The sequence below is a fragment of the Corvus hawaiiensis genome, chromosome 16 (assembly GCF_020740725.1).
Source record: "Corvus hawaiiensis isolate bCorHaw1 chromosome 16, bCorHaw1.pri.cur, whole genome shotgun sequence".
Taxonomy (NCBI): domain Eukaryota; kingdom Metazoa; phylum Chordata; class Aves; order Passeriformes; family Corvidae; genus Corvus; species Corvus hawaiiensis.
The window spans coordinates 8,046,815-8,074,031 of NC_063228.1; the positions used below are offsets into that span (position 1 = coordinate 8,046,815).

Consider the following 27,217-nt stretch of genomic DNA (forward strand, 5'->3'; position numbering starts at 1 on the left):
CGTGGCATCTCTTAAAAATCCTTTTGCACCTGGAAGAATATCGTGTGGGGGTGGGAGAGTATTCCTGTGGCTTGGGGTTTGAGTGATTCCAATGTTTTCCCTGTTCCAGGTGTTTGATTTCCTGCTGATGCTCCGAGCTGACTCCCTGCACCGCCTTGGCCTTTCCAACAAGGATGGGGCAGTGAGGTTCAGCCCCTACTGCCTGTGCGATTTTGTGTAGGTTTTTCATGGTGTTAAGCAAAAGAATCACTGAGTGGTTTGGGTTGGAAGGGACCTTAAAGATCATCCAGTGCGACCCCTGCCATGGGCAGGGACACCTTCCACTATCCCAGGTTGCTCCAAGCCCCGTCCAACCTGGCCTTGGACACTTCTTAATTTATTTTTTATTTTTAAAAAGCTGGTTTTTTTCCAAACTAAATTGTATTCTTGATGAGCCTAATGTTCCATCAATAGCAATCTGCGGTTTTTCTAAACCTTCCAAATCCTAGACCAGTCTGTAGTTACAGCTTGGGATTGTCTGAACCAATAACTCATTGGTGAACTGTTCTTACAAATCACTTAACCTGCAGAGCTCTCAATCTCAGTTATGAAATTTAAGTTCCTGCTCACAAAACTTCCCCCTGAAATTTGCAATTTCTTGCCTCAAACTGGTTTCATTGAATTTTAAAAATCATTGAATTTTGATTTGATGATTTGTACAAGTCTGGCTATTTTTAATTTTATAGCTTGCTTAAAGTTCTGTGTGTAACATGCCCCAAAAGGTACCTTTCTAAATTTGCTACAGGCCTGGATAGAAAAATCCTTCACTTGACCAAACTGGCTCATTGCTGTGTGTCTACTGAGCAATCCTGTGCTTTTTTTAATTGAAAATGTAGATTATATTGTTCAGTCTTTAAATTGGCTCCCAGATAGGGTAGTGCTGTAGATCACATGAATAGGCTGTAAAACTGACATGTATTTTTCTCCCTTTCTGTGTTGCAGAGAGGCAGACAAAAGGGCTTCTGAGAAAAAGCCCCCTGGCACCCTCTCCCCACCTTCAGGCAGCCCCAGCGTGCCTTCGCAAGGTGCCACCGTCCGGGTGGGACATCTGCCCTACTCCATGGTCTTTGGGGTCCTCCTGCAGTGTTTGAAGCAGGTATGTCCACTCCTGGCATCTTTGTGTCTACTCCTGGTACCAGCTGCCTGGGGAATTCCAGCCCAGAGTACTTAAATAAAGCCTGAAAAGCAATTTCTGCTCCTCCTGCTCAAAATCTGGGTGTGTTTGTGCAGCTTCACAGCCACCAGTGGGAGCAGCAGTCCAGCTCTTCAGAAAACAAGCACAGCTTTCATTTCAGTGCTTCAGAGCAGGCAAGGGCAAAAACTGTGCTTGTTAAACAAGATCCAATAAGCTATCCTGTTTCTGAAAGGGCATTTGAAATTAAAACATCTCTCACTGCAAGTTTGTGAGGTGTTTTGAGACTTTGTGAATGTTTCATCACCAGTAAACTGTAAACAGAAATTGTTCCTGAGTGTGGCATTGGACATGGCTCTGTGCTGAGGGCTTGGCTTGCTCTGGGAATTAATTGGTGCTGGTGCTTAGGAGAATTGAATGCTGGCTGTCAGATCTCAATAAAACTTCTCTTCCAGTTTGTGGTGCCAATATTGCACCTAGAGCTGGGTGACAGACAGGGAGAAACTTGTGACAGCTAAGTGCCACTTCTTTTCCTGTATCAACCATGACAAGACCTACATCTGCCCAGGAAATGACACATTGTCTGCAATTTGATTGATCTTCCTTCCAAACTGGAGTGAAATCACGCAAAAATTTTCAACCTTAACATTTTCTGTCTTTGCAGGAGACAGACTGGAAGGTGTTGAAGTTGGTTCTCAACAAATTACCCGAATCCCTCCGCTATAAAGTGCTATTTTTAACTTCTCCTTGCAACATAGACGACCTGGCCTCTGCACTGAGCAACATGGTAATGCCACTGAGGCACAGTCCCCAGCTCCTTGGCTTGCTTGGAGGGGATTTTTGAGTGGTTTTTTTTTGTCTTCAGATTAATATTTTAAAAATTAGTGGACTGGTTGCCACTCACTCACCCTTTCTTTTGTGAGGGTTGTTCTAGGTACAGAATAGATAACAATGAGTGTTCTTAATGTGTGTATATGAGTATATGTATATACATGGGTCAAGGGGAGCTGTGGGCAGTGCCTTCTACTGCCTTTCAGAGGGTATTTCAGTGAGAGGTGCCCTGACTGGATGTGTGATGTGTCAGCTCACAGACAAGAAGACCACGGATAGGCTCCATGGGACCCCTGAAGGCTTTTCCCGCACGGATTTGCACCTGGCTGTGGTCCCTGTGCTTACAGCACTGATATCTTACCACAATTACCTGGACAAAGCCAAGCAGGTATAGGGGAAATAGGAGGGTGTAGGGAGGGCAGAGCCTGTAGAGCATTTTTTTGCCTGTCAGCTGGTTAGAAGAAAGAAGTGCAAGGTAACACTGCCTTTTGCTGTTGGAAAATGCTGCATTTGCTGAATTTGGGGTGGAAAAAATACTTTGCTAACTCCATGCAGGATTAACTGTGGATTCACTCCTCACCTGTCCCCCCTCACAGGTCACTGAGTGACTTTACCCTCTACAGTAAGACCCTTATAAACACAAAATTTCTGTTAAATCAGAAAATTTTAACATTAAAGTCTCAACTACCTACTTGATTCAAGTTCCCTGATAAGATTTTGGCCTGGAGTGTCTGCAGCATTACTTAAAGCTGCAGATACTTGAGAATGCTCAGTGTTAGCATTCAGGTGTGTCACACAGGCCTTGCAGCAGGCATACCTTGGACAGGAGTCAGGAGGTGGTGCCTCAGGGCTGTCCTTCCAGTGTGCTGAGAGTTTCTCCTGCTCCCCCAGCGTGAGATCGTGTACTGCCTGGAGCATGGGCTCATCTACCGCTGCGCCAACCAGTGCGTGGTGGCACTCTCAGTCTGCAGCGTGGAGATGCCCGACATCATCATCAAGGCACTGCCTGTCCTCATTGTCAAACTAACCCACATTTCTGCCACAGCCAACATGGCAATCCCTCTCCTAGAATTTCTGTCAAGTAAGTCGTGATGTTGTTCTTTTCATTTTCTGCAGTTGTGTTTTTGGCGTGGAATATGGGGGTTTGATTGGGTTGGTCATATGGAATGCACTGTGATGGCCTTGCTCCGTCCTCAGGCTATAAATGTTTGATCACCTCATCTGTTACAAGTTTTCTGTATAAATCTCTTGCACTGAAGAGAGAAACACTCTCTGTGTCATGCAGCCATATGGAAATATGAGCTGCCTTCTCTTCCTTGAATGATGTTATACTCTGATTTTAACTTCCATGTCATTGATCATTTAGAAAAACCAAAAAATTAGAAATTAAACTGAGTTAGGATGTTGAATGGTTGTGCTGCGGCCTCACCTGTGCTGGTTTTGTTGCTGGACTGTTGCAGCTCTGGCCAGGCTGCCTCACCTGTACCGGAACTTCGCGGCAGAGCAGTACGCCAGCGTCTTCGCCATCTCCCTGCCCTACACAAACCCCTCCAAGTAAGGACACAGGAATGTGCTTCTCTCTCATCTCTGAAATTGAGAGCATACAAAGCCTTTTTTCATAGTTTTTGACTCAAGTTTATTTATGGGATGTTGCTCATTCTGGTGTCTCCAGGCTTTTCCTGAAGAAGGGATAATTCTGCCCTGTGAGGGTGGAGAGGCCCTGGCACAGGCTGCCCAGAGAAGCTGTGGCTGCCCCTGGATCCCTGGAAGTGTCCAAGGCCAGGCTGGACGGGGCTTGGAGCACCCTGGGACAGTTGAAGGTGTCCCTGGGGGTGGAACTGGATGGTCTCTGAGATCCCTTCCCACCCAAACCATTCTGTAATTCCATGATACAATTCTAGGACATCATCACCTTGGACAAAAACCTGTTTTTCTTGAACAGAATTTTTGGAGTTCTTTTTTTTCTTTACACTTTCAATAGGTAAAGGACCAGTTCTGTTTGTCAGATTGAGCTGTGCACACTGAGCTGTGGGCCTTCTCTGCTGTTGCAGGTTTAACCAGTACATCGTTTGCCTGGCCCACCACGTGATCGCCATGTGGTTCATCCGCTGCCGCCTGCCCTTCCGCAAGGACTTTGTCCCCTACATCACCAAGGTAATGGCACTGCTCAATCCAGCAGCATACAGGAGAAACGACAGCTTAAAAACTGATCTGAGAACTTGAAAGGTTGTTTGAAGTACAAAAATTCTATTTTCCTTGTCAGCATCTCTCATGCTTTGGCCTGTGGTTGCAGACTTTCAGCTGCACGTTGTTCACGTTGTCACCTCTTGTCCCCATGGCAGGGCCTGCGCTCCAACGTCCTCCTGTCCTTTGATGACACCCCAGAGAAGGACAGCTTCAGGGCTCGCAGCACCAGCCTGAACGAGAGGCCAAAGAGGTAAATTCTGTTTGACCCCAGCAGGGTTTGGTGTTCCCTGTTCTCGTGCTCACGCCCTTCCCTGCGTTTTCCTGAAGGAGGCTGGGTGCAGTGATCCCAAATCTGGCAGTGCAGTAAGCAAGCAAAGTAAACCTCTTTAGGTCAAAGACAACTCAGGTTGGTGAGAAGCTGGGATCCAACCAGGCTGACAGTGTGGTGGGGCAGCTGAGGCAGCGCTGCCTGTCCTGCAGGCCTGGGCAGGCAGTGGGGGCCTTTTTGGTGTTCACTTTTGAAAATCAACAGTTGTGTCAGGTTGGGGTGTGTCAGTACAATGTTACCAGAGATAACAGAGCAGAGAATACCAGAAGTAATACCAGCAGTAGCAGAATCCCGTGTTCATATGGATTGTGTGAACTCCTTTTGATGATTGATCTGTAACGAGTGATTTTCAGATGATTGCCAGAGAAATGGTTGTGATCAACGACCTGGATAAATTAGAGAGCCAGTACTGTGTTTTACCATGGTGTTCCCAGTCAGGTCAGTGCACTGGCTGGCACACAGCTGGTCTGTCTGGATGTCCTGGTCCCTTTTTTTTTCTGGAATTTTGAAGCTGTCGTGACAGTTTTAAGTGAAGCCTTCAGAAGTCAGAGCATTTCTTGCCAGCAGTCTTTCAAAGTAACATTTGCCAGGAGAGGAAGATATTCCTTGGAAGGCATTCAGGGTTTCTCCAATGTCCTTTTACCTGCAGGGATTACCTAAATTGGTTCACTTAACTTGCTTCAGTGTTGTGAGCAGTGAGCACATGGTGGCATCTGAGCCCTGGGGAAAGTGCCTCTACTTCACCTGCAAGGCTGCAGCAGAGCCTTGCAATGAAGAAACACCATCCCTGCCCTACTGCTGCAGCTGTAAACCCTGTGTTGTGTTTCATCTCTTCCATCTCCTCCTCCTTCATCCAGAAACTTGGAAGAGAAGCCTTTTGACACTCATCTCTCCAATTAGAATTTCAACTAATCTTTTTTTTTTTCTTTTTTCCTCCTAAAAAAACCTGTTAAATTCTACCAGGTTGGAATACTTCTGTATCTAAAGGCTTTTGATGGATCACTTTCCACAGAAATCTCTGCTGAGGAGTGTGGCTGTACTCAGGCAGTGCCCGAAGCACTGGAATGGCAGGATGCCACTGCCTCTGGGTCTGGCTGAGCTTGGATTCTGGCCAGGGCACAGAGGAAAGGCCTGGAGCAGATACCAGTTTCCCTGCCTGAGAAGCCTCTGGGCTTGGTTTTCACTCCTTAAGCCCAAAGATTGTTTCCCTGCCATAGCTGAGGTGCTGGGTGTTCCAAGGGATCACAATCCCAGCAGTTCCCAGGGTTGCTGGATGTCCTGATATTGGTGTAGGTGATGATCCCTGAGCATGAGCCTGTGCTCTCTGCAGCAGTTGTAGCCAAAAGTGATCTGTGTTGGGCGAAGGACAAAGAAATTCTGATCCCTCCAGGTGGCAATCTGAGATGTAAGAGCTCACTGAGAGGAGGATGGCAAATAAATTGTGTTTAGAAACAGCCAGAAGGGTTGAGTTAATGCCTGCATTTTACCCATGGGAATGGGAGCTGCTGGACCAACTGTTCTGCCCAAATTAGCCCTGAGCCTGGCATGCATCTCAGCGACTAATTAAAGTGCCTCTTAGATCTTAATTGCTGTTATCTCCCACGTGTGCTTGGCACTTGACAGTGTGAACAGTAATTTCCTTTCTGTGCCAGTTCAGAGTCCAGGGGGCTCCCTGGAGCCGCTGGTGTGAGGCAGCTGGGGTGGCACAGGAGCATCCCCAGCCAGGGAGTGTTTGTTGGTGCTGCAGTGTGGGGAGGGTCTGGAACGGGGGGCTCAGTGTCCCCAGTGCCTCGAGCTGGGCTAAGGGGCACTTCTGGGAGGCCCTGGGTGTGTTGTGACTGGGGAGAAAGCTCAGCTTTGGGCTGGGCTTAGTGGGGGCAGAGGTGAGTGACATGGTCCCTGTCTCTTAGAAAAACCTGCTGCCACCTGGTCCAGGTAAAGCATTTTAGGATCTGTGGAAGCCCTCAGGTGTTGAGTCATGGTGAGTTGGGGCAACACAAGAGGAGGTTGAACTGCACAAAACTCCTCAGCCTTGAGGAATCTGTGCCCAGGTAGCCCTCATGTGCTCTTGCCTTTGCTGAACAGCACAGTATTCCAACTGTCATTTCAACCAGTTTTTTTCTTTTAACTTGTACTAATTTCGTTTGTTTTGTAGCACATTTAAAATCTTGTTTTCAAAATGTGGTGTGTCTTTTTAATGCTTTTCAGCTCTGCTTGTTTGTACGTTTTAATTTCTTTTTGTTTCCCTTTTTTTCTTTTTGGTTTTTTTTTGGCATTTGTTTTATTTTCCATCACCCTCCGGGATCCCCCAATATTGACCCTGTGACTGTGACCTTTCAACCTACATCCCTACAATGGTTTCCTCCCTTCTGTGACCTCTTTTGGGGCTTGGTGCTTCTCCACATAGTAGTTTAAGACTAGCCAAAAATGCAAAGCAAGGCTTGAATAACTCTCCTCCAGTGAAAGAGCTGAAAGAACCCTCTGCAGTTGATGCCTTCCGATCCCGCAGCATCAGTGTGTCTGAACATGTGGTCCGCAGGTAGAGGCACTTTAAATGGGGACAATCCAAGAGCAGCTCGGCCCTTGGAGGTTTTACTGCAAGGGTGGGTGGAAGCAGGGTGGATTTGCATGTGGGATGCTTGCATGACTTGGTTATCCCATCAAAAACTGGCCTTAGCCACAGGCAAAGGTTTTGGGAAAGTATCCCGAGGCTTCCCAATGCCACATCACACCCTGGGTGTCTGTGGTCACTTTGCCATGTTCTCTGATGCTTTAGCAACAAAAAAAATTCTGTTTTTAAAGTAAAAGTGATGAAAGGGGGAAAGAAAAAAACAAACAAAAAAACCCACACACAAAGAAAGGAAAAAGGTTGCATTCTGCACAAGTGAGAATCCTGAGTACAGCTCACTAAAACTTGAGCCTCCCAAGCGGGGATTTGCTTCAGGAGAGGATTTGGAAGCTCTGCAAAGTTATGGAGAGCCCTCCTTCCAGTTCTAGGAGGAATAGTTCTGGCCTCAGTTTAGGATTTGTTCTTCTGAAGGAGCTGATGAAGTGTCCTGGTCTCAAGTATGATGCCATGAAAAAGCTGGATTTGTCTTTCCAGAGAGCAGTGAAGGGTGTGCTCAGCCCATACGAATTGTTGATTTCACAGCTAAAGAAAACAAGATTTGATTTCAGAGATTGATTTGATTGATTGACAGGTTTTGATGGCAAGCATTGACCTGCTCTAATGAAAGATGTGAAATTATTGATGCCAGCTTCTTAAACGTATTTCTGGATCACTTCCCTTGAGTGTTAAACTGCTGAACCTGAAGATTTGTGCCTTAACCTGTAGGATTGCTGTCAGTGGAACTTGATTTTTTGTTTTTTGTTTTTTATTTTTGGCTCTATCTGGTGTTTGGGGGAAGGAGGCTGAAGTGACTGAATTGCAGTTATAGTTCTGACACTTCATTCTATGGGAGAGATCCTTCCCTGTGAGGCTGGGGAGGCCCTGGCACAGGTTACCCAGAGAAGCTGTGGCTGCCCCTGGATCCTTGAAGTGTCCAAGGCCAGGTTGGACAGGGCTTGGGGCAGCCTGGGATAGTGGAAGGTGTCCCTGACGTGGCAGGGGGTGGCACTTGATGGGCTTTAAGGTCCCTTCTAACCCAAACCCTTCCAGCATTCTCTGATATCCCCATTAATCATGAGGTGATTTTCTTCTCTTGCATTTATGTGTAAATGGTAGCAACGAGAAGTTCAGATAATTGCCCTTAATGAAGCCAAAGAAGTTGCCACATCATAAAAATTTTGGCTCTACCTCAGCTTAGTTTGTATTACAATGGCATAAGGAGTTGTCTTTATAAAATACTGCAGTCCAGCCTAAAACAGAAATGGTTTTAAAGTGCCTTGCTGATTTGGCTGATTTGAAGGCAGACCTGCTCTCTATTGTTGTGCCAATTTCCTGTTCAGAGTGCAATTTTTTTTCCTATTTCAAGTTAAATTAGGTTTTATGTAGCTATTGAATTTGGAGGGGGAAAAAATCAATATACGGGAGAGATGCAACAGAGAAAAAAGCAAACCACAGGATTATAAAGTGAAGTCTGGAGTGCCCCAATTTCTGGCTCATGGGCAACCTGCTGCCTGGGAAGCTGGTGCTGGTCATGGGATGCTTGCCCTCAGCATAGATTAGGAACTCAGAGCTGCCACTCACTCCTTGCTTGGTGCACTTGCCCATGGGCCACCAACATCAGAGAGCACTGGCCTGGCCAGCTGAGTGACGTTGGAGTCTCTCCAGAGAAAATACACTTCCTGCAACGACAACCTGGGAAGCACAACGTGAGGCTGATCCCAAAATCTGTTTCCCAGTCCCTGGGTTTGATGGCTGGCACGTGCATGTACAGCAGGGTCTGCATCCCGCCGTCTGTGGGGGCAGGGACATGGAGCAATCTGATCTGTCACTTGGGGGTGTTCTCTTCCAGTCGCATCCAAACATCCATCACCAGCTCGAGCCTGGGCTCTGCAGATGAAAACTCCATGGCTCAGGCTGATGACAACTTGAAAAACCTGCACCTGGAGCTGACAGAGACCTGTCTGGACATGATGGCTCGATACGTCTTCTCCAACTTCACTGCTGTGCCCAAGAGGTCAGTCAGGGACCAGGGACACATGGGTGGGTTTCAGGTTCGTGTTTCACTTTATTGGTGGAAAAACGTTGGGATTCTGGCAGGCCCAGGCTCTGAAGCCTTTCCTCACTGATAAAATCTTGGCTAAAGAGGAGATGAAATGAGGGAAGACTGTAGAAGGGAAGGCTATGGGAAGGCCTTGGAGCTCCTTCCAGTGCCTAAAGGGGCTCCAGGAGAGCTGGAGAGGGACTTGGGACAAGGGATGGAGGGACAGGACACAGGGAATGGTTTCCCACTGCCAGAGGGCAGGGTTAGATGGGATATTGGGAAGGAATTTTTCTGTGTGAGGGTGGTGAGGTGCTGGAATGGATTTCCCAGGGGATGCCCCATCCCTGGAGGTGTTCCAGGCCAGGCTGGACAGGGCTTGGAGCACCCTGGAATAGTGGAAGGTGTCCCTGCCCATGGCAGGGGGTGGCATTGGATGGACTTAAAGGTTCCTCCCAACCCAAACCGTTCTGTGGTTCTGTCAAATCTGACAAATCCTTTGCCTCAGCCTGGACCTGTCTGGAGGAGATGCCTTGAAGGTCTGGAGCAGGACTTTGCTCCATGTCTGTGCTGGATAACCAGAGTCTGCTGCAGAAGCTCATCCATCATCCTGATGGGTAACGTGGATGGTGGCAGCTAAGGGGAGTGGCACAGATGCTGTGTAAAGAAGGGAAGCAGGCAGCACCTCCTGCATGGTTAATGACATCAGCTCTGTCCTCTGCCTCCTGAGGAATCTTCACCCCAAATGTGTTCCCAGGTCTCCTGTGGGTGAGTTTCTGCTGGCTGGAGGAAGGACCAAGACGTGGCTGGTTGGTAACAAGCTGGTGACCATCACTACAAGTGTTGGAACAGGAACAAGGTCCCTGCTTGGCCTGGACTCTGCAGAGTTCCAGAGCACCCCAGAATCAAGGTAAGTTTCTCTCCCATGTCTAGAAGTCGCCACTTGACAAAGTCACCTAAACCACTACATCTTTGTAGTTTTTCCTCTTGCTGTAAGAGGAATGTTTCATTTGTCTATCACGGCTGATTCCTCTCTCAACATCACCAGTGTCTTCTTTCCTACAGCTCAGACCCTGTTTTGCAAGTGAGACAGACCAAGGAAGCTCCAGCCAAGCTGGAATCCCAGGCTGGGCAGCAGGTCTGCAGGGGCTCCCGCAACAGAGTCCGATCCATGTCGGGTAAGTTCCCATCCTGGGCTCTCCCTGCCATTCCTGGGCTCTCCTTGCCATTCCTGGGGCCCTGCCACAGGCTGAAGGCTCCAGGTGCCTCCTCTGTCTGAGCTAATTTGAGACCTGGAGCTGTCTGGTTTTTAATGAGGGGTGGGTACCAGGGGCTCCTCCTGCTTCCCTCTCCTTGCAGGAGAGCTTTGGTGATCCCATAAATTGGTTTATAAAGAACACATGGAAGGTAGAATTTTCTTCATGGTTTAACCCCAGCTGGCAGCTAAGCCCCACCTGTGTGCTCACTCAGGCCCCTGTGGGGGGATGGAGGAGAGAATTGGAAGGGGAGAAGTAAGAAAATTTGTGGATTGAGAGAAGAACAGTTTAATAATTGAAATGAAATAATAGTAACAATAATAATTGTAATGACAAGGGAAATAAAACCAGGTTATTGTGTATGCAGCTGCTAGAGGAGCTTAAAAGCCTCATTCCTGGGATATTTTTGGGGCTAACTAAGTATGCCTCTCCCTTGGATTGTGTCTGTCCTGCCAGGTGGTCATGCCTTACGTGTTGGTGCCTTAGACAGCTCAGCCTCCCATTTTCCCAGTGGCTCGACTTCCCAAGGGACACAGGGCCCTCCTGCTGCTGCAGCTCGCCCAGAGAAGGCCAGTCCTGCTCCACAGACAGCCCTGCAGAAGGAAAAAGCCAACTTGGCTGCCTACGTGCCACTGCTGACCCAGGGCTGGGCAGAAATCCTGGTGCGCAGGCCCACAGGTGGGTACCTGAGTGTGGGGTGGGATCCTGGATTTGGTGAGAAACCAGAGCCTGGGTGAAGGAGAAAAATCCATATTTGATTGTAAATGGATCTGTTTGTGGCTTACTGACTTTTGAAACTATAGAACCATGGGATGGTTTGGGTTGGAAGGGACCTTAAAACTCATCCAGTGCCACCCCCTGCCATGGGCAGAGATGCCTTCCACTATCCCAGGTTGCTCCAAGCCCTGTCCAACCTGGCCTTGGGCACCTCCAGGGATGGGACATCCACAAGTCTGGGCAGCTGCACAGTTATGTTTGCTCTTAAGGAAGGAATAACAACCTGTTCAAGGTCAAAATTCTTGAACACCAGTATGTTCCACGAGATTAACAGGAATTACCTATTTCAGCTGAAAGCTGTTTCATGAGAAAATAACTGACCTGGTGTTAATTAGGACACTTGAGTGTTTTGGATGCCTTTGGGAATCTGCTGTAGCAGTGAGTTACCAGGGGTGGGTTTTGCGGAGCTTGGGGTGAAGTGCAGAACACTGGGAGTAGCAAGTGAATCAAGTCATTCTGCAGAAGAACTGAGAACTTGCTCCATTTGGATTTTTATTTGCAAATTCCAAAACAATTTATGCATTTTCAACACGAGCTGTAATCTTTGGGGGACCTGGGAGTACTGACCCCTTCCCCAACTGTCTGCTGCAGGTAACACGAGCTGGCTGATGAGCCTGGAGAACCCGCTGAGCCCCTTTTCCTCAGACATCAACAACATGCCTCTGCAGGAGCTCTCCAACGCCCTCATGGCTGCAGAACGTTTCAAGGAGCACCGAGAGACAGCTCTGTACAAATCCCTGTCCGTGCCCTCCTCCAGCCTGGCCACGGGAACGGCCAAACCCTCGCTGCTGCAGCGCTCCAACACAGGTGGGAGCTGCCGGCAGAGCGTGAACAGCTCCAGGCTCTGCTGGGTCTCTGCAGGGCTTCTAGAGCAGCTGGGAGTGTGAGGGGGGCCAGCAATGAGAAAGGGAATCAGTTCTTGTCCCTAGAAGTGAAAAATTCCCTTCCTCCTTGCTTCTGCTGTCCTGTAGGGGAAGAGGAGAACAGGGGAGTAACGGAGCTGCTTTGCAGGAGTCGTGTGTTTCGTGTGTTCCCCAAATGAAAATGAACAAAGTCATGGATCTGTTCCTTCACCCACTTGTTTGGGGCTGATCTGGGCATCCCACTTGTGGATGGATCTTTCCATGCAGTGTTTCCATTTCCATTTGTCTTCAGTTTGGGAGTCTGTGTCGGGCACTCAGAGCTGCAGGTTCCTGGGGAATGGCCTCTTCCAAACCTTGCCAGCCAGGAGGAGTTGGTTGCTGCTGGCTTTTAGAGCAGAATGCAAATCCTGTTGGATTTACCCACCTCTGAAAATGACTTGTCAGCCTTCAGTTGAAGCACTCAAGTTTCATTTGCTGGCTTGACTTTAACACAGTGGCTGAGGATTTTCACTCTGTTTAATGTGGTGCTAGTTCCTCTTAAAAAGCTGTTAATGTTGGGAGATTGGTGTTGACTAACAGCTGCAATTTTTGAAGCTTTCTGCAGCCCCTGCTCGAGCTCTTATCCAGTGATATCCAACACTGAGGCTCTGAGCACTGCAGACACCATCAGAATTGAGCAGTAGTACCAGCAGACCAGGCTTTGCTGGGGAAAAATGGGATGGATTGTCTGGAAATCTGGTAAAAATGCCAGTTTTCAGGTTTGTTTTAAGCAGGGCAGGGTATATTTTAGTATTTCAGAACGTGTAAACACAAAATTGGAGTCAAATTATCACCTCTTACAAACAAACAAAATAATTATTTTCCATAAACGCTTCTGTGACTAAAAATTTGTGGTATATGGAGCTAAGTGGAGAGCTGAACCCACACCACCTGAATGCCACTCCTGTGCCAGTCTGAGAGTAATTTTGGCCCACATCCTTGTTAACCAGACTTGCTGGAGCTGGCTGGGGAAGGACCATTTGGAAGAAGTTTTGCTGTCAGACTGTCACATGCCTGCTCTGCCTCTTTAGAGGTTAAACCTCTGTGAGTCTTTACCCAGATTTCTATTCTCCAGACTCTTCTGTGGGTTTAAAAGTGACCTTGTGCAGGTCAGGAAAGGCTCAGCCTGGTTTCCTGTGTGTGCTGGGATATCAGGAAGGGATTTTCTGTTCCTAAGCCTCACAAAATGCATTCTGCAAAGGGAGCAGTTGGAGCCTGCACTGTTGGATGTGTTTATTCCTCCTTATTTGTGTTGAGACCTTGTGCCCTTAAAGTATCCCTTTGGCATCTGGTGAGCTTATCCCAGCTTGTTCTTTCCTTTGTTTCATTTATTTATTTGTTTGTTTTAAACTAGGCTCTTGGTTACATTTTAAACTCTGTGCTTTTTAATTTTTTTATAATTTTTTTTCATATAGTCTCTCCTTCCTTTTGATGTAGCTGCTCACTTGATTTCCCTTTGCAGTGGCCTCTTTCTCTTCCATGTACCAGTCCAGTTGTCAAGGGAAGTTGCACAGGAGCATATCCTGGGCAGGTATATTTATATATATTTAAGGAAAAAAACAACCAAACAGTATTGCCATAGAAGAACACCTCTGATTCATAGAAAATGTATCCCTCATCCCTCATTTTCCCCTTCCATGTCTCCTGTCTGTCCCCAGTCTCATCACTCTCAACAAATGGGATCTTGACTAGCATGAAGAAGTCCAAGCCAGATCCAACATTTGCAAGTGCAGACAATTTCTTAAAGCAACTTTGCTTTTAGCTGGGGTGGCTTGTGAGTCATGAGGCCAGGTGTTAAATGACCTGTCAAAACGTGGCTGGGTTAATTAATTCTTCATTTGCAGCTTCATTTTCCAATTGGCTTTGTGTTCTGCTCAGTGGAAAAGCTCCCAGTTGTGAGAAGAGCAGTGTGTGCTGCAGGACAGGCTCCCCTTGGAGCTGCTCAGCCCAGGGATCTGCCAGAATTGGACACAGAAAGATAAAAGCAGCTGATAATATGTATATATTTTATATATGGATAAAGTTCAGCCAGCATGGAGGCTGGTTAAGAGATTTTTAAATTAAAAGAAATATATTTCGGCAGAAAACCTGCTAAATTCTGCCTTTTAGAGGCTCTACAGAAATATGAAATCTTTCTCTACTTCAGTAAAATTGATTTCATAATTAAGTGAAGTGGAGATCAAATTACACACCTTATGAGCACAACACCTGCATTGCTCTGATAACCTGCAGTGCGTTGTGATTTTAATTAGAGGGTTCAAATGTTTTTCTGCCTCTTTACTTCACTGGAAAACTCCCAGTAGAGCAGTGGGGTGTTCTGAGCTGCTGCTGGTTGCTGTCAGAGGCCTCTCAAAGCAACACAAAGCTGCTGCAGTTCAATATTTTTCTGTACTTCTCTCTGCTCCTGTTATTCTCTTCCCACCTAAAGAATAATTAGTGCTTGGGTTGTTTCAAAGCACCAGCAATCTTGGCAGTGGTGTAGGAGGGGAGCTTGGAAGCCCTGGGTATCTGCAGGTGTGTTCTGGCTTGGACAGCTAACCAGATCAGCACGTTGTTTTGGTTCCTTTTGGTTTGTTTTGTATTTTTAAAAGGTTTGTGTGTGCAATGCTAACTCTTAATTGCTTCTTTGAAATAACTTTGGTCCTGCGAGCTGAAATCAATCCAGGAAAAGCTGCTATAGTGATTTTTTCTTTGTATTTTTTTTAATTTTGCTGATTTTATTTATATTTTGTGTGTGCTAATTTTTGGTTTTATTATTGTTATTATTTTGGAAAACAAATCTTGGCCTTTCAGATTGGTCTTCCAGTCCCTTGTGTGCATAATGGGAAGCCTCCTGTTCTCCAGCCTTTTCCTCAGGACAAAAAGTAAGGCCAGGAGGAGCCTTTGGTCAGACTCATCCCTGTGGTCAGTGCCTGGAGCAGATCCAAGGTTAAATCCTCCACGTAGGCAGGGCTTCCACGGAGCTTTTTTGTCAGTGTGGTTCCACTCCCTGTGTGTCTGAGCAGATGCCACCTGCAGTGCCCGTGTCACCCCTGCTCTCGTCTTTCCACATGTTCAGGGCTGAATTGTTTTGCTTCTCCTGAGACATTCTAGGAAAGCTGCCAAACTGCAAGGAAGTGGCTCCTAGGAAAATTTCTGATCTCCTTGTAGGCCTCAAGGCACAGGAGCGTTGCATTTCAGTACAAGAAAAGCTCCCTTTGTTGCAGCCTTGCACAGAACTGATGCCTCCAGCGAGCTTTTATCCGGTACTTTCCTACATCTCTGTAGTTCCTGTCTGTCCTGGTAACCCATGTCCAAGGTCCCGTTTCCTCATCCCGTGCCCTGCTTGTCCCTCAGCAACAATTGGAAAAAACAGCTGCACTTCCTTAGCCCAAGGCAGGCAGCCCTTGGCTGTGAGGGTGAGGTGATTTATTCCCTGGAAAAAGGGGAGCCAGGAGCGAGTCTGACATGACAAGAAATGCCAGGGCACTCATTCCGTATGGCCTTCCGTTGAGATCCCGTAGGGAAAAGGCTGGTACTTGAGAGGAGAGGAGGGGGGCCCGTCCCCATGTCCCCTCTCCACAGGTCCCGTGCCGGTGTCTCCGTAGAATCTGCTGTGGTGCTGGAGGAAGGGAGCGCGGGGGAGATGGAGCTCAGGGAGGCCGAGTCCCCTGCAGAGTCCCCGGAGAGCGAGGACGTGGAGACCTCGTGTTCCGAGCACGTCCTGAGCGAGGAGAGGTTTGGAAAAGCCCAGGACTCCTACAGCAGGGTAAGGAGAGGCCCAGGGCGAGCAGTGGGTGACAGCCAGGAAGGGATTGTGCATCAATTCCCTCATGGCACCCTCAGAAATAGCTCACTGATGGTGCTGGGAGTCTGGATGGCCTGGAAGGATTCAGGGGAAAATCCCTGTTTTATCAGGGACCTTGATCCGCACTGCTTTGTGCTCCTTCCTGCCCACGTTTCCCTGGAAGTGTTGGGGTGCCTTGAGCATTGCTGTTGTCAGCTTTTATTCTGGCTGTCAGGAAAAGGAAGGAATCCTTCCCTGTGAGGGTGGGGAGACCTTGGCACAGGGTGCCCAGAGAAGCTGTGGCTGCCCCACAGCTCTCTGCTCCACTGCTTGGAGTGTCCCAGGCCAGGTTGTGTGGGGCTTGGAGCAACCACGGGATGAGCTTTAAGGTCTATCCCAACCCAAACCATTCTGGGATTCTTTGATTCCTTGAAAACTTGTATTCTGTGTGTCTCTCTCTTCCAGTCCTCCTCCACCTCCAGCCAGGAAGACAAGTCGCTGAAGTCGGAGGAGCTGGTGGAGGGCGGGATCCCCATCGGGCGGGAGGAGGGCCGGGCGCTGGAGGAGCTCTCCTTCCAGCCCTCGCAGCCCCTCAGCAAGTCCAGCTCCTCTCCCGAGCTCCAGACGCTGCAGGAGGTGCTCAAGGATGCCAACGGCCGGGAGGTGCCCAGGAGGCTGAGCACGGAAGTGAAATCCAAATCCCAGTCGGGGAACCTGGAAGGGGAAGGGCTGGGCAGCTGGCTGGGCAGGGGGGACGACAGCAGGGCCACCGGGCCGGGGGGTGGCACCGGGGCTGTCACCTCACCCCGCTCGCCCTCAGGGCACCGGCCCCGGGGCTACACCATCTCCGACTCTGCCCCGTCCAGGAGGGGGAAGAGGATCGAGAGAGATGCCTTCAAGGGCAGGACAGCAGCTTCCAACGCGGAGAAAGTCCCTGGGATAAACCCCAGGTGGGTGTAGGGCCCCTGAGCTGCCCCATCAGGGGCTCCTTCAGGAGGGGCTGCTTGGGTGGGGTCTGCAAAGCATCTGATTGAAAAATGAATTACCTGCTTGATTCAGGAGCTAGTACAGACCTGTTGAGCACAGTACCACTGAATTAATTTTGGGATTAGGAAACAGAACTCCCAAATGGTGAAAGAAATAGATGAATAGTTTCCTCCTGTACTTAATGTACTCAATTTAGGGGCTGTGGTTTGACTGCAGGTTACCCAGGGTTAATTTTGCTGTGAACAGAGTGAATTGCTGGTTTTGCATTTCAAGAAATAGAATGTGCAAAATCCCAAGAAGGAGAAGAAGGTTTGTAATTGTTGCTTTTTGAACTGGGGATATTGTTAGCTATCTGAAATTGCATGATGAGACAATTTTCATCTGATTGAGGGCAGGTAAAATGCAAATTTTTGTACAATTTGTGTCTGAAAGCCTAGAAATGCCCCCAGAGCTGTGGAGGGCATTCCTGCTCCTCCACTCCGTGCCTTTGAACAGGGAATTTTTGTGGCTGCTGCTGTTTGACACATTATTGTTTTTCTGACAGGGGTCTATTGCAAACTGCAGGTAGTCCAGGCACTCAGAGTGTCTCTAAAAGATGAATAATACCCTGTTAGCATTTTAATTCCTCCTCTTTTTCTGCTGTACATAATGTTCTTACATCCAACAGATCAAAATTGACTTCATTTTTATTGTAACAGACTTTTCCCTCCCTCTCTCCTTCAGCTTTGTGTTTTTACAGTTGTATCACTCCCCCTTCTTTGGTGATGAAAACAACAAACCCCTCTTGTTGCCAAATGAGGTAGGCAAGGAGTTTTATAAATCCTTAATTTTTTTAACCTCATGACTTTCTTGGAATGCAAATGTTAATCACAAGTGTCCAGCTAAGGTGCTGCAGTTTAAAGGTGTTTCCTACCAGCAGTGCCACAGATGGGAGATTCTCTGTGTTGGGGTTGTGGAGAGGATTTTTTAAAGCTCACAGAATCCTGGGATGGTTTGGGTTGGAAGGGACCTCGATGGGCAGGGACACCTCCCAGCAGCCCAGGCTGCTCAGGTGGGGTCCCTGTTTTGATTGCAGACGTTTGAGAGGTCGGTGCAGCTCCTGGATCAGATCCCATCCTACGACACACACAAGATTGCAGTGCTCTATGTTGGGGAGGGCCAGGTGAGTGTGTGCAGGGGCTGGAATCCTTATGGAATGCTGGGAACCTCTCCAGCAGTGGGATTTGCCCTGCTCCTGCAGCAGCCTTGCTTTTCCTTAGTTTCTTGTGCTAAAAATCAGTGCGTGCATGAAGCCCTTCTGTGAGGGCAGTCACCTCATCCCAGGATGGGATCACTTGTGACATGTCCCTGTGTTCCAGAGCAACAACGAGATCGCCATCCTGTCCAACGAGCACGGCTCCTATCGCTACACCGAGTTCCTCACGGGCCTGGGCAAGCTCATCGAGCTCAAGGACTGTCAGCCAGATAAGATTTACCTGGGTGGCCTGGATGTGTGTGGGGAGGATGGACAGTTCACCTACTGCTGGCACGATGACATCATGCAAGGTGAGCTGGAAGGATGGTCTGTGTCTTCTGACTTCACCTGACCTGCCTTCCACACTGATTCCTTCCCAGGGATGTAGTGAGGATGTCCTGGGGCTCTGATCCCCTCCTGTTCTGTTAGCTCTGCAGGCTATGTGATGAAGTTCAGGACAGGTGCATATCTGCCTTTCTTAACAAAAAAAATCACACCAGTTTTATGATGCTCTGCTCTGTAAAACAATCTGCTCTGTAAATCTGTGCAACGATCAGCTCTTTAAAGGCTGACAGGGTTTAGTTTAGAGGTTTAGCTGCTTGTCCCCAAGGTGCTGTGAAAGCTGTTCACTGAGGGTGATGTCAGTATTGCTGTGTTTCTCTGGAGAGCAGTTTGGAGCAGGGAATGTCACTGCTGTGGCCATGGCTCATGTCACTGCAGTGTCACCCAGCTGCTGCAGCACCAAGCAGTGCTGAAATCATCCAGGATCCAGCAGGATATGGTGAACTTCCCAAATTTTTCTGCACAGCTCTGTGCTCATCACGCTGAGTCCAGTTCCATGGGATGGCTGTAGGCCACTCCCTGTGGCCTTGGGGCTCTGCAGAGCTCAGTTAGGGCAAGTCCTGGTTTAAGCTCTTTTTCCTCCCTAACCCAGGGTCTGTTCCCCATGCTGCTGTGGTCCTTCCCACTGGCTGCTGCACTCTCCTCCAGGGACCCCTGGGGCATCCAGTGGGACGGGATTCAGCTCTCAAAAATGGGGACAAACCTATTGAGGGAGCACAGTTTGTATTTTTATTACTGGCGTGTGACCATTGCTGCTTTCCCAGCCTAGCCTAAGGATCTTTGTGTTCCCTTTCCAGCCATTTTCCACATTGCTACTCTGATGCCCACAAAGGATTTGGATAAATATCGCTGTGACAAGAAGAGGCACCTGGGGAATGATTTTGTTTCCATCGTTTACAATGATTCTGGAGAGGATTTTAAACTGGGTACAATAAAGGTAGGGGGTTTTCCTTGTGGGTGTGTTACAGCAGCACTACAAGGTTGTAAACCTTCATGTGTGGGTGTTACCCTAAAAACAGTGTGGGGATTATGGGGGGAGCTGTTGGCCATGGTGGGGTCTCTTGTGTGAGTTTGACATTCAAACCACAGTGCTGCCAGGGAAATGTTTCTGACTCTTTTACTGGTTTCTCTTTAGGGGCAGTTCAATTTTGTGCATGTGATCATCACCCCCCTGGACTATGACTGTAACCTGGTGACGCTGCAGTGTCGGAAAGGTGGGAAGTCCTCAGCCTTTGCTGTGTTGAGGGCTTGAGTTTCAAAAGTTAAAACTTCTAGGAGAAACTCTCTGGATCCAGTTTGCCCAGTTACATCTGGGTTTGCCCTGCTTGTGTACCTTGACTGGATTGCTCATATTGTGTTCAAGCTCAGGACACAGTGCCAGCAGCAGAGCAGATCCCTCCAACAGCCTGGGGATGTTGGAGGATATGGAGGGTTCAGCAGTGCCGGCGCAGGTGTTTTACCAAAGGGGCACTTTTGGGTGTTTCTGGCTCACAGTTTGGTTCATGTGAGAGCCCAGCAGGCTCTCCCCAAACCTTTATGGAGCAGCCAGAATTTGGGAGCCACTTGTGTTAAGCTGCAGAGCGGGTTCTGTTAGAGTGGGAGCTGTGGAGCTGGTGGGGACTTGTGTAATACAATTCCTCAGGTTTATTTGACTTAAATGTTTAGTTACTGGCAACCTTTTGCTTCTTCTTAACTGTCTTACAAGAATTTTTTTCTTTTCCTTTAAACCAAAGACATGGAGGGTCTGGTGGACACGAGTGTTGCCAAGATCATCTCTGACAAGAACCTGCCCTTTGTGGCCCGTCAGATGGCCCTGCATGCCAATGTGAGTACCCCCAGCTCCCCCAGACCTTCTGACTTCCAGCTGCTGCCTTGGGCCATCACCATCTTCCAAGGAAACAAGCAGGGCCTGCTAAAGCAAAGAAACAACTTTTCTACTTGACCTTGAAGCCAGAGTTGGCACCTGAACAGTCCTAACTCAGAGCTGGATTTTAGTTGCTGTCAAACTGCACACAAAAATCGGATTAATTTTATTGTTGTTGTTATGTTAATGTGGCTCCTCTCTTTCCCTGCTTTTCCCCACCCTTCCCAACCCAGATGGCTTCCCAGGTCCACCACAGCAGATCCAACCCCACGGACACCTACCCCTCCAAATGGATCGCGAGGCTGCGCCACATCAAGAGGCTCCGGCACCGGGTGAGTGGAGCTGCTCTGAGGGGTAGAACTGGCCTTTACTGAGACTCTTACTGCAATTAAGGCAGGTAAAACCAGCTGGCAGAACTTGCTGAGTGAGAGGAGGGGTGTGTATATGGAGGTTAGAATCCAGCTGGTCAGGGAATCAGAGAGTTTGGGTTGGAAGGGACCTCAAGGATCATCCAGTTCCAGTTCTGTTGTGAGAATGACCACCTTTCCCATGGAGAAATTCCTCCTGATGTCCAACACCTGGACACAGAGTGGCACCCCCTCAGTGCTGGCACAGTGTCCTGGGTAACCTGCCCTGCCCAGATGGAGAACAGAAAGAGTTTTGGAGAGAATGGAGCTCACCTGTTCTCCGTTGCCTTTCAGCTCCGGGAAGAGACACAGTACCAGAGCCCTGGCCTTCCCCTGCAGCTGCACCCCTCTGCCCCCACAAAACCCCCTCCCCAGATCCCCCAGGACCCCCCTCCCACCTATGAGACAGGGCAGAGGAAGAGGCTGATCTCCTCCGTGGACGACTTCACTGAGTTCGTGTAGGGCCGGGCTCGGGGTGTCCCTGCTGGGACACTGAGGCCATGGAATTGTGGTCCCTGCGTGCTGATCCCTGCACCTGCATGGACACAGGGATTGGGAGGCACAGCCTGGCTGCCCCTTGCATGTGGACTTGGCACTGAACCTGCCAGGAGCTTCAGGTGCCCCTGAGGAGGACACTGCATTCCCAGCAGAAGCTCCCAGAGGACCAACGCACTGTGTTTGGTTTGATTTGAGCTGTTTCAAGGCTTCTCTTTTGGGAACTTCCCTGCAGAACCTTTCTTTGGACTCCTTCCACACCAGCTCCTGGTGGAAGCAGACAAAGGATGATGTTCTGCAGATCCTCACATGAAGGCACAGGAATTGTGGAATTTTTGAGGACTTTATTGAGAATGAAATATGAAGTATTGGAAATCCAGTTGCTATTTCTGAGCACCCAGGAATCCCAGCTCCTCCCTGGACCTCGGCAGCACTTGGACTCTTCAGGCTCTGACTCATTCTACTGCCAGTTCTGGAAAGAGTTCATTTGGGTTCTCTCCTGCCCAAAATGCTTCTTAAATTCCCAAGGTTTGTCTTCATTTTGAGGAATTCCCAGTAAAGCCTCTCTCCCTCAGCAGAGATTATTTTGCCACCAGAAGTAACAGCAAAGAGGGAAGGGGGCAGTGGAAGGGCAGAGCTTGGCCAGCAGTCCCTGGGGATGAAGAGTCTGACCCCCATGGCTGACTCCAGCTGTTCAGACCCAGCTTCCAGATCCATCTGCAGAACTTCCTGTGGTTGGAGGAATGCTGGGGTGTCTCATCCTTACCCATGCACCTGATAAATCCCTTTTTGGCTGCTGCCAAGTCTTGGGGCATCATCTTCCCCACGAGTTTTGCCTATTTCCTGACAGGGAGTCTCCTGGGGGAGGCTGAAGCAGTGCAGTTGGACCTTGCAGGGCAGGTGGGCACAGCTGGACTGGGACTTGCAGCCCATCCTGAGGCAAGGAGGGCACCAGACACTACAGTACCCAACTGGGAGGCACCTCGTAAGCTGGACTATACTGTGAGCACTTCATCTCCTGCTTTGTCTGTGAGTGGGAAGTGTGGATTTGGGAATGGCTGACAGCAGGGAGATGAAGACAAGTGCAATGTGCACGTGGGACTGTGAAGGGACAGGCGAGGGGACAAAGGGCCAGCCCTCGCCTGTGCAGGTGTGTGGGAACACCAAGTGTCCGTTGTGTTTGAGTGTTTATGAGTCGTAAAGGAAATAAAATCTTTGTCTGATCAGTGAGTTCTTGAGGTCCTGGGAAAGTTCAAACTCTTTCCTGATCATGTAAATCCTTCCTCCTTTCCTGCTTTAGTTTCCCAATATGTGTTGCTCATGGAACCACCCCCCACCCCCCTCCCAGTGCTGGACACATGGATTCCTGGCCATATTCCAGTCCCTGGACAGGGATATTCCATGCAGTTCAGCTTCAGGGAACCTCTGTGCTGGGGAGGGGATTTTTCTGTCAGCTTTGTCCTTGTGCCATCCCCAGCCCCCACCAGTGAGCTCATTCATTAATGCCTGATAGGCTGGAGGATTTAATAAAGTGTCTTGTGTTGTGCAGGAGACTTTAATTAAAATTATGGATGCAGAGAGAATGAGGGTGGGGTGGAGAGGAGTGTCTGGAGCAGGACAAAAGCACGTGAGCCAGGTTTTAGCAGTCAGTGTTTATTTGACTTTGTCAGTTTGTAAGAAACATCCCCACAGTTAAAAAATACACCATTTTTGTTTGCAGTGAAATGCTGACCAGACAGGAACCATTGGCATTTTGGTCATAATCGTTGTTCTTTGAAAAAAAAAAAAAATAAGGCACTTACAGAAGTCCCTCCCTCTCCCTTGGAATAAATGGATGGGGGTTTCATTTTTCATTTAAGCAGCTTGATCCTGATGCATCATTGTGAGATTCAAGGCAATAAATAAGACACCATCTCTCGGTGACTACAGACACAAAAATATACATTCAGGGGGATTTATGGGCTTTGAGTCAAGTTTATTGCTGTGAGGGTGTAACTCCATGACTAAATGCCTCTGGCTGCAGAGGAGCCTTAGCTGGGACATGGAGGGGACCCTGGGATGCTGCTGGAGCTGGCACAGGAACTGCTGCACTGAGAACTGTGAGTGCTGGAAGCTGTGGGTGCTGCCCACCACCCAGGGCTGGGCTTTTCAAGGAACTGTGGGGGGCAGAGCTGCTCTCCATACTTCAGGGAAGGCCAGAAGTAGGGCAGTTGTCTGATCCCATTTCTGCTCCTCTCCGATCAGAAGGAGCACTTGGTAAAGTCACACGCACCGAGTCACACTCACACACACAGGCAGGGCAAGGAACAGGCACTTGGGAACAAAAATCCTGATGGGTTTGGGGAGCATCTTTGTTCCAGCTGCCCCTTAGCTTAGGGGTGGCTGCTCCAAGTATTTGGGGCCCTGCTGCCCCCTCCTGCCTCCGTCTCCTTCCCACACTTCCCTCCTACTCCCAACTTCTTCTAATGGGGATACTCAAGCTGAGAACTGACCCCTGCATCAGAACTTAACTTTTTGGCTCTTCAAGAGATTTCCAAGACCTGCTTGGTTAATTTGGGACATTTCAATCACTGAAAATTCCCACAAGGCCCTCGGAGGGGTTGGATCTACAGCCCTGGTGCTCCACACAGGTGCCAGGGGCTGTGCCAGGGCAGGTGTGCAGGGCAAAGGAGCTTTGGAGCTGGAGGGACTCCAGCCCTGGGCCCTGGGGACATCCCAGGTCTCTGGGACACCTCCCCACTGCTCCTCTACTGCCTTGGGGGTTTGGGGACATGGCACTGGCACTGTCCCTGTCACCAAAAAGGAGTCACAGGCATATGCCAAGCTGAGCCTGGTGCTGTGCTGCCTGGGAAGTCAAAGGAACAAAAAATCCAAGGCAAATAGTTTTCTCTGACTTGAAAACCAGGGATTTTTTCTGAGCACAGAGCACAAAGCTGACCAGCACCTGGGCTCAGCCTCCAGCTGCTGGTTCTGCCTGCTCCAGGCACCCTCTAGGCCCCTCCCTGTCCCACTCCTGCCCTCTGGGCCCTTCACTGCCCTCTCCCACCTGCCCTTCTGCCACTACCAACCTGTCCTGGTTACCAGTATTGGATTTCTCCCCTCTGCACTCCACTTCTCTGTGCCCTCTGCTGCTCCAACACCTCCATGCCGACCAAGCACCACCTCACTTGTCTCCTCCTGCCCTCATCCCTCCACAACCTTTCCACAACGTCTGTCCTGAACAGCACCTGAGTTTTCCAAAGGTAACTTAGACCTGTCCCAAAGGCATCCCCGAGCACCCTGTTTCCCCTGCAGTCACCCTGACACACATGGCCAAGAAAGCACATGGATGCTGGAATGAAACCTTCACAAATATCCAACACAGCTGGGGGCTGGAGGGGAGGTTCAGGAGGGGATGGAACAATGGAAGTGTTTTAGGAGCCCCCTCTCTCTGCCTGGAGAAGTCTCCCCTGTCCTGGGAAGGTGCTTCCTGGCCCACCAGCACCAGAGGCAGCTGAACCTGAGGCTCCTGCCCTGCAGCTCTGCCCCTCTCAGCCTTCCCTCCCACCCTTCTCACCTGTCCAAAGCATGGAGCAGGTTCTGGAACACACAGAGGGGCCGACTGGGGGCTTTTCCCCATCCACCTGTGGCCACTGCCCCGAGCCAGCCTAGGAGAGCACACACACCACACACACACACAGACACCCAATCCTTATATACATGGGACATTCCCAGGAAGAAGCACTTAATACATCCTTTAAATAACTCTGACAATAGTGTTCTGTCTCCTATCTACATGTTTCAAACACGGTACCGATGCTATGAAAATATAGCAAACATACAAAAATATATACATTTAAAAACCAAACAAACCCCGTATAAATTACTTACAATAGCCATAAGGTGAAATGGGGCTGAGGAGGGGAAGGCAGCCCCTGGAGAGGGCTTCAGGCACCCCCAGGCTGTGATCTGGGGGGCCCCATGGCACAGGCCAGCTGTAGCCCAGCAGCTGTAGGCCAGCACATGGTGAATCCCAGCTGGCAAGGCTGGAGGGCCCCCAAAAAAAGCTCCCTCAGGGCTTCACCTGCCTCCTTTGTGCTCAGGGAAGGTGCTGGCACAGCTGCCTGAGCTGGGGCTGCGCTCCCCTCCTCCCTGTCCATTTCAGTTTATGATTTAAACAAACAAAATACTGCTTTTGTGATATATTATCCCATTCTTAGCTCGCACGTGTCACTGGTAGCCGAGGAAAGCCTTGTTTAAAGTGCTGGGCAGTACATAGGAACAAGTAAACCAAAAAAATACATATACTTAGAGCAATACATTCCTTGGGTTAGAGAAGCCAAGCAGCCAGCGGCGCCTGCACCCCGGGGCCACGGCGGGGGGACAGGGCAGGTGGGGACCGCAGTGACACCAGCACGTTGGGAACCCCACACTGGGAGTCGGGAATCCCATGCTGGGAGTTTGGGAACCCCATGCTCAGAGGTGGCTGAGGCAGCCCAGGGGTCTCTTGTCCCCAGCTCGCTGCAATGTCCTTTGTTTTAAATATTGGATTTCTTTAAATACAAATAATAGTACCAATTTCTGGAGGATAAAAGTAGCCAATACTGGAAATTAACTGCTCTGGGTGTAGATAGCATTTCCCTATATATCTATTTATGCTTAAAAAACAAGGTGGATTAAATACCTTCTTGAAAGCTGTCGCTTTCCTCCACAGTGCGTCTGGTCAACAAAAATCCAAGACTTGGTTCAAACCTTTGAGGCCTGGGGCTCTCCTCTCCCTTTCCCATCCGGCACAGCCAGCAGGGAAGGGGGGGAGCCTTGTCCCATCCCCCTGCACCCACCCAGTCCCCACCTGTGGCCGGTTGCAGCCGGGGCCATAAAACAACCCACAGCTGCTCCCTGTGAGCCAGCAGGGATCTCCTGCACCTGCTCATCCCCTGGGGAAAGGCTCGGCCTTCTCCCCTTCCATCTTTAACACTGGAATGCTCCCGTGGGGCCGGTTCTGGAAGGCCGGTGGCCGTGCCAGCGGCGTGGCGGGAGAGCCCCGGTGCCCGGCCGGCCCAGCCGCCGCGGCAGCTCCGGGCGGGCACAGCCCGCCCCCGGCAAAGCCCTGCCAGGGCATCGCTCCTGCACCCCCGTTACTTGACCGTGGGGTGCACCCGGTTCTTGGCCCGCAGGGGCCGTTTCCTCCTGGCGGCACAGGGCTTGCCCGGTGACCCTGCGGCCGCGCTGACGCCCCGGCTGGCCCGCAGCAGCCGGCCGGGCACCGCGCCCCGGCCGCCCGGCACGGCCCCGGCACAGCGCGGGGACAGCGCGTCCGTGTCCGACAGCTCCGGGGACGGGCCCTGCTCCGAGCCGCCCGAGCAGCCCTGGCCCGGGCCCCCCTCGGGCCCGCGGTGCCTCCTGCGGGCGCGGCGGCTGCGGGAGAACTCGAGCAGGTGCTCGATGCGGGACACGTCCTCCGTCACCTGATTGACGCGGTCGAACTGCGCCAGCAGCATCTCGAAGAGGGAGAGGAGGCGCTGGATGTCAGCGTCCACTTCCAGGCTGTCGCGGGTGCTCAGCACGAGACTCAGCCCGTCCAGCTGGCTGGAGGACGTGGAGGCCCTGGAGCTGTCGGAGGCAGCGCTGGGAGTGGGGCCCCGGAAGGACTTGGAGTCGCTGGAGTCTCGGGAGGGCAGCGGCTCCATCCCTTCAAACCTCACCTTGTGCCGGAACTGGGAGGGAAGAGGGGAGCACGAGCAGGGTTAGGGCAGGAGCTGGGAAGTGGGAACACGCCAAACAGCTCCACGGCTGCTCCCAGCCATTCCTGGTGTGACAGGCCGTGGGCTGGGGCTGGATCCCAGATAAAGCCCTGTGGAACCGTGGGGCTGAGAATGGGCAGCTGATGCCTGTATGGTTCCCCATCACTAACCCAGCTCTTGGGCCCCCAAGGGTGGCCACTGCTCCAGCCCTCGCCTGCCAGAGGAACTTGGCTGCAGGAAGGAGCCAGAGGCAGGGAAAGGCTAAAGATGGTGGATGCTGCTCTGTGCCACCAGGCCCCTT

At 50.1% G+C, this 27,217-nt stretch overlaps 2 protein-coding genes across 9 annotated transcripts in view; one reads left to right on the plus strand and one right to left on the minus strand.

Moving 5' to 3' along the window:
- The window catches only part of TSC2 (TSC complex subunit 2), a 32,319-nt gene extending 9,896 nt beyond the window's left edge, over nucleotides 1-22,423 (plus strand). The window contains exons 18-42 of one of the 6 annotated variants that reach the window (XM_048320789.1): nucleotides 110-216; nucleotides 982-1,135; nucleotides 1,836-1,958; nucleotides 2,256-2,390; nucleotides 2,894-3,083; nucleotides 3,463-3,556; nucleotides 4,054-4,156; nucleotides 4,345-4,439; nucleotides 6,925-7,056; nucleotides 8,975-9,139; nucleotides 9,921-10,073; nucleotides 10,229-10,341; nucleotides 10,876-11,097; nucleotides 11,788-12,003; nucleotides 13,561-13,629; nucleotides 15,686-15,846; nucleotides 16,330-16,814; nucleotides 17,575-17,650; nucleotides 17,927-18,013; nucleotides 18,210-18,396; nucleotides 19,225-19,364; nucleotides 19,563-19,641; nucleotides 20,161-20,252; nucleotides 20,525-20,623; nucleotides 20,993-22,423. In XM_048320789.1, coding sequence (XP_048176746.1) covers nucleotides 110-216; nucleotides 982-1,135; nucleotides 1,836-1,958; nucleotides 2,256-2,390; nucleotides 2,894-3,083; nucleotides 3,463-3,556; nucleotides 4,054-4,156; nucleotides 4,345-4,439; nucleotides 6,925-7,056; nucleotides 8,975-9,139; nucleotides 9,921-10,073; nucleotides 10,229-10,341; nucleotides 10,876-11,097; nucleotides 11,788-12,003; nucleotides 13,561-13,629; nucleotides 15,686-15,846; nucleotides 16,330-16,814; nucleotides 17,575-17,650; nucleotides 17,927-18,013; nucleotides 18,210-18,396; nucleotides 19,225-19,364; nucleotides 19,563-19,641; nucleotides 20,161-20,252; nucleotides 20,525-20,623; nucleotides 20,993-21,160 — 3,645 coding nt within the window. In that variant the 3' untranslated portion in view covers nucleotides 21,161-22,423. The remainder of the gene's footprint in view (nucleotides 1-109; nucleotides 217-981; nucleotides 1,136-1,835; nucleotides 1,959-2,255; nucleotides 2,391-2,893; nucleotides 3,084-3,462; nucleotides 3,557-4,053; nucleotides 4,157-4,344; nucleotides 4,440-6,924; nucleotides 7,057-8,974; nucleotides 9,140-9,920; nucleotides 10,074-10,228; nucleotides 10,342-10,875; nucleotides 11,098-11,787; nucleotides 12,004-13,560; nucleotides 13,630-15,685; nucleotides 15,847-16,329; nucleotides 16,815-17,574; nucleotides 17,651-17,926; nucleotides 18,014-18,209; nucleotides 18,397-19,224; nucleotides 19,365-19,562; nucleotides 19,642-20,160; nucleotides 20,253-20,524; nucleotides 20,624-20,992) is intronic. The other 5 variants (XM_048320788.1, XM_048320790.1, XM_048320791.1 and 2 more) reach the window with 5 other exon arrangements.
- A 407-nt stretch (nucleotides 22,424-22,830) lies between these two features.
- The window catches only part of PKD1 (polycystin 1, transient receptor potential channel interacting), a 79,666-nt gene continuing 75,279 nt past the window's right edge, over nucleotides 22,831-27,217 (minus strand). For all 3 annotated transcript variants that reach the window (XM_048320787.1, XM_048320785.1, XM_048320786.1), the window contains exon 46: nucleotides 22,831-26,889. In XM_048320787.1, the coding sequence (XP_048176744.1) occupies nucleotides 26,311-26,889 (579 nt within the window). In that variant the 3' untranslated portion in view covers nucleotides 22,831-26,310. The remainder of the gene's footprint in view (nucleotides 26,890-27,217) is intronic.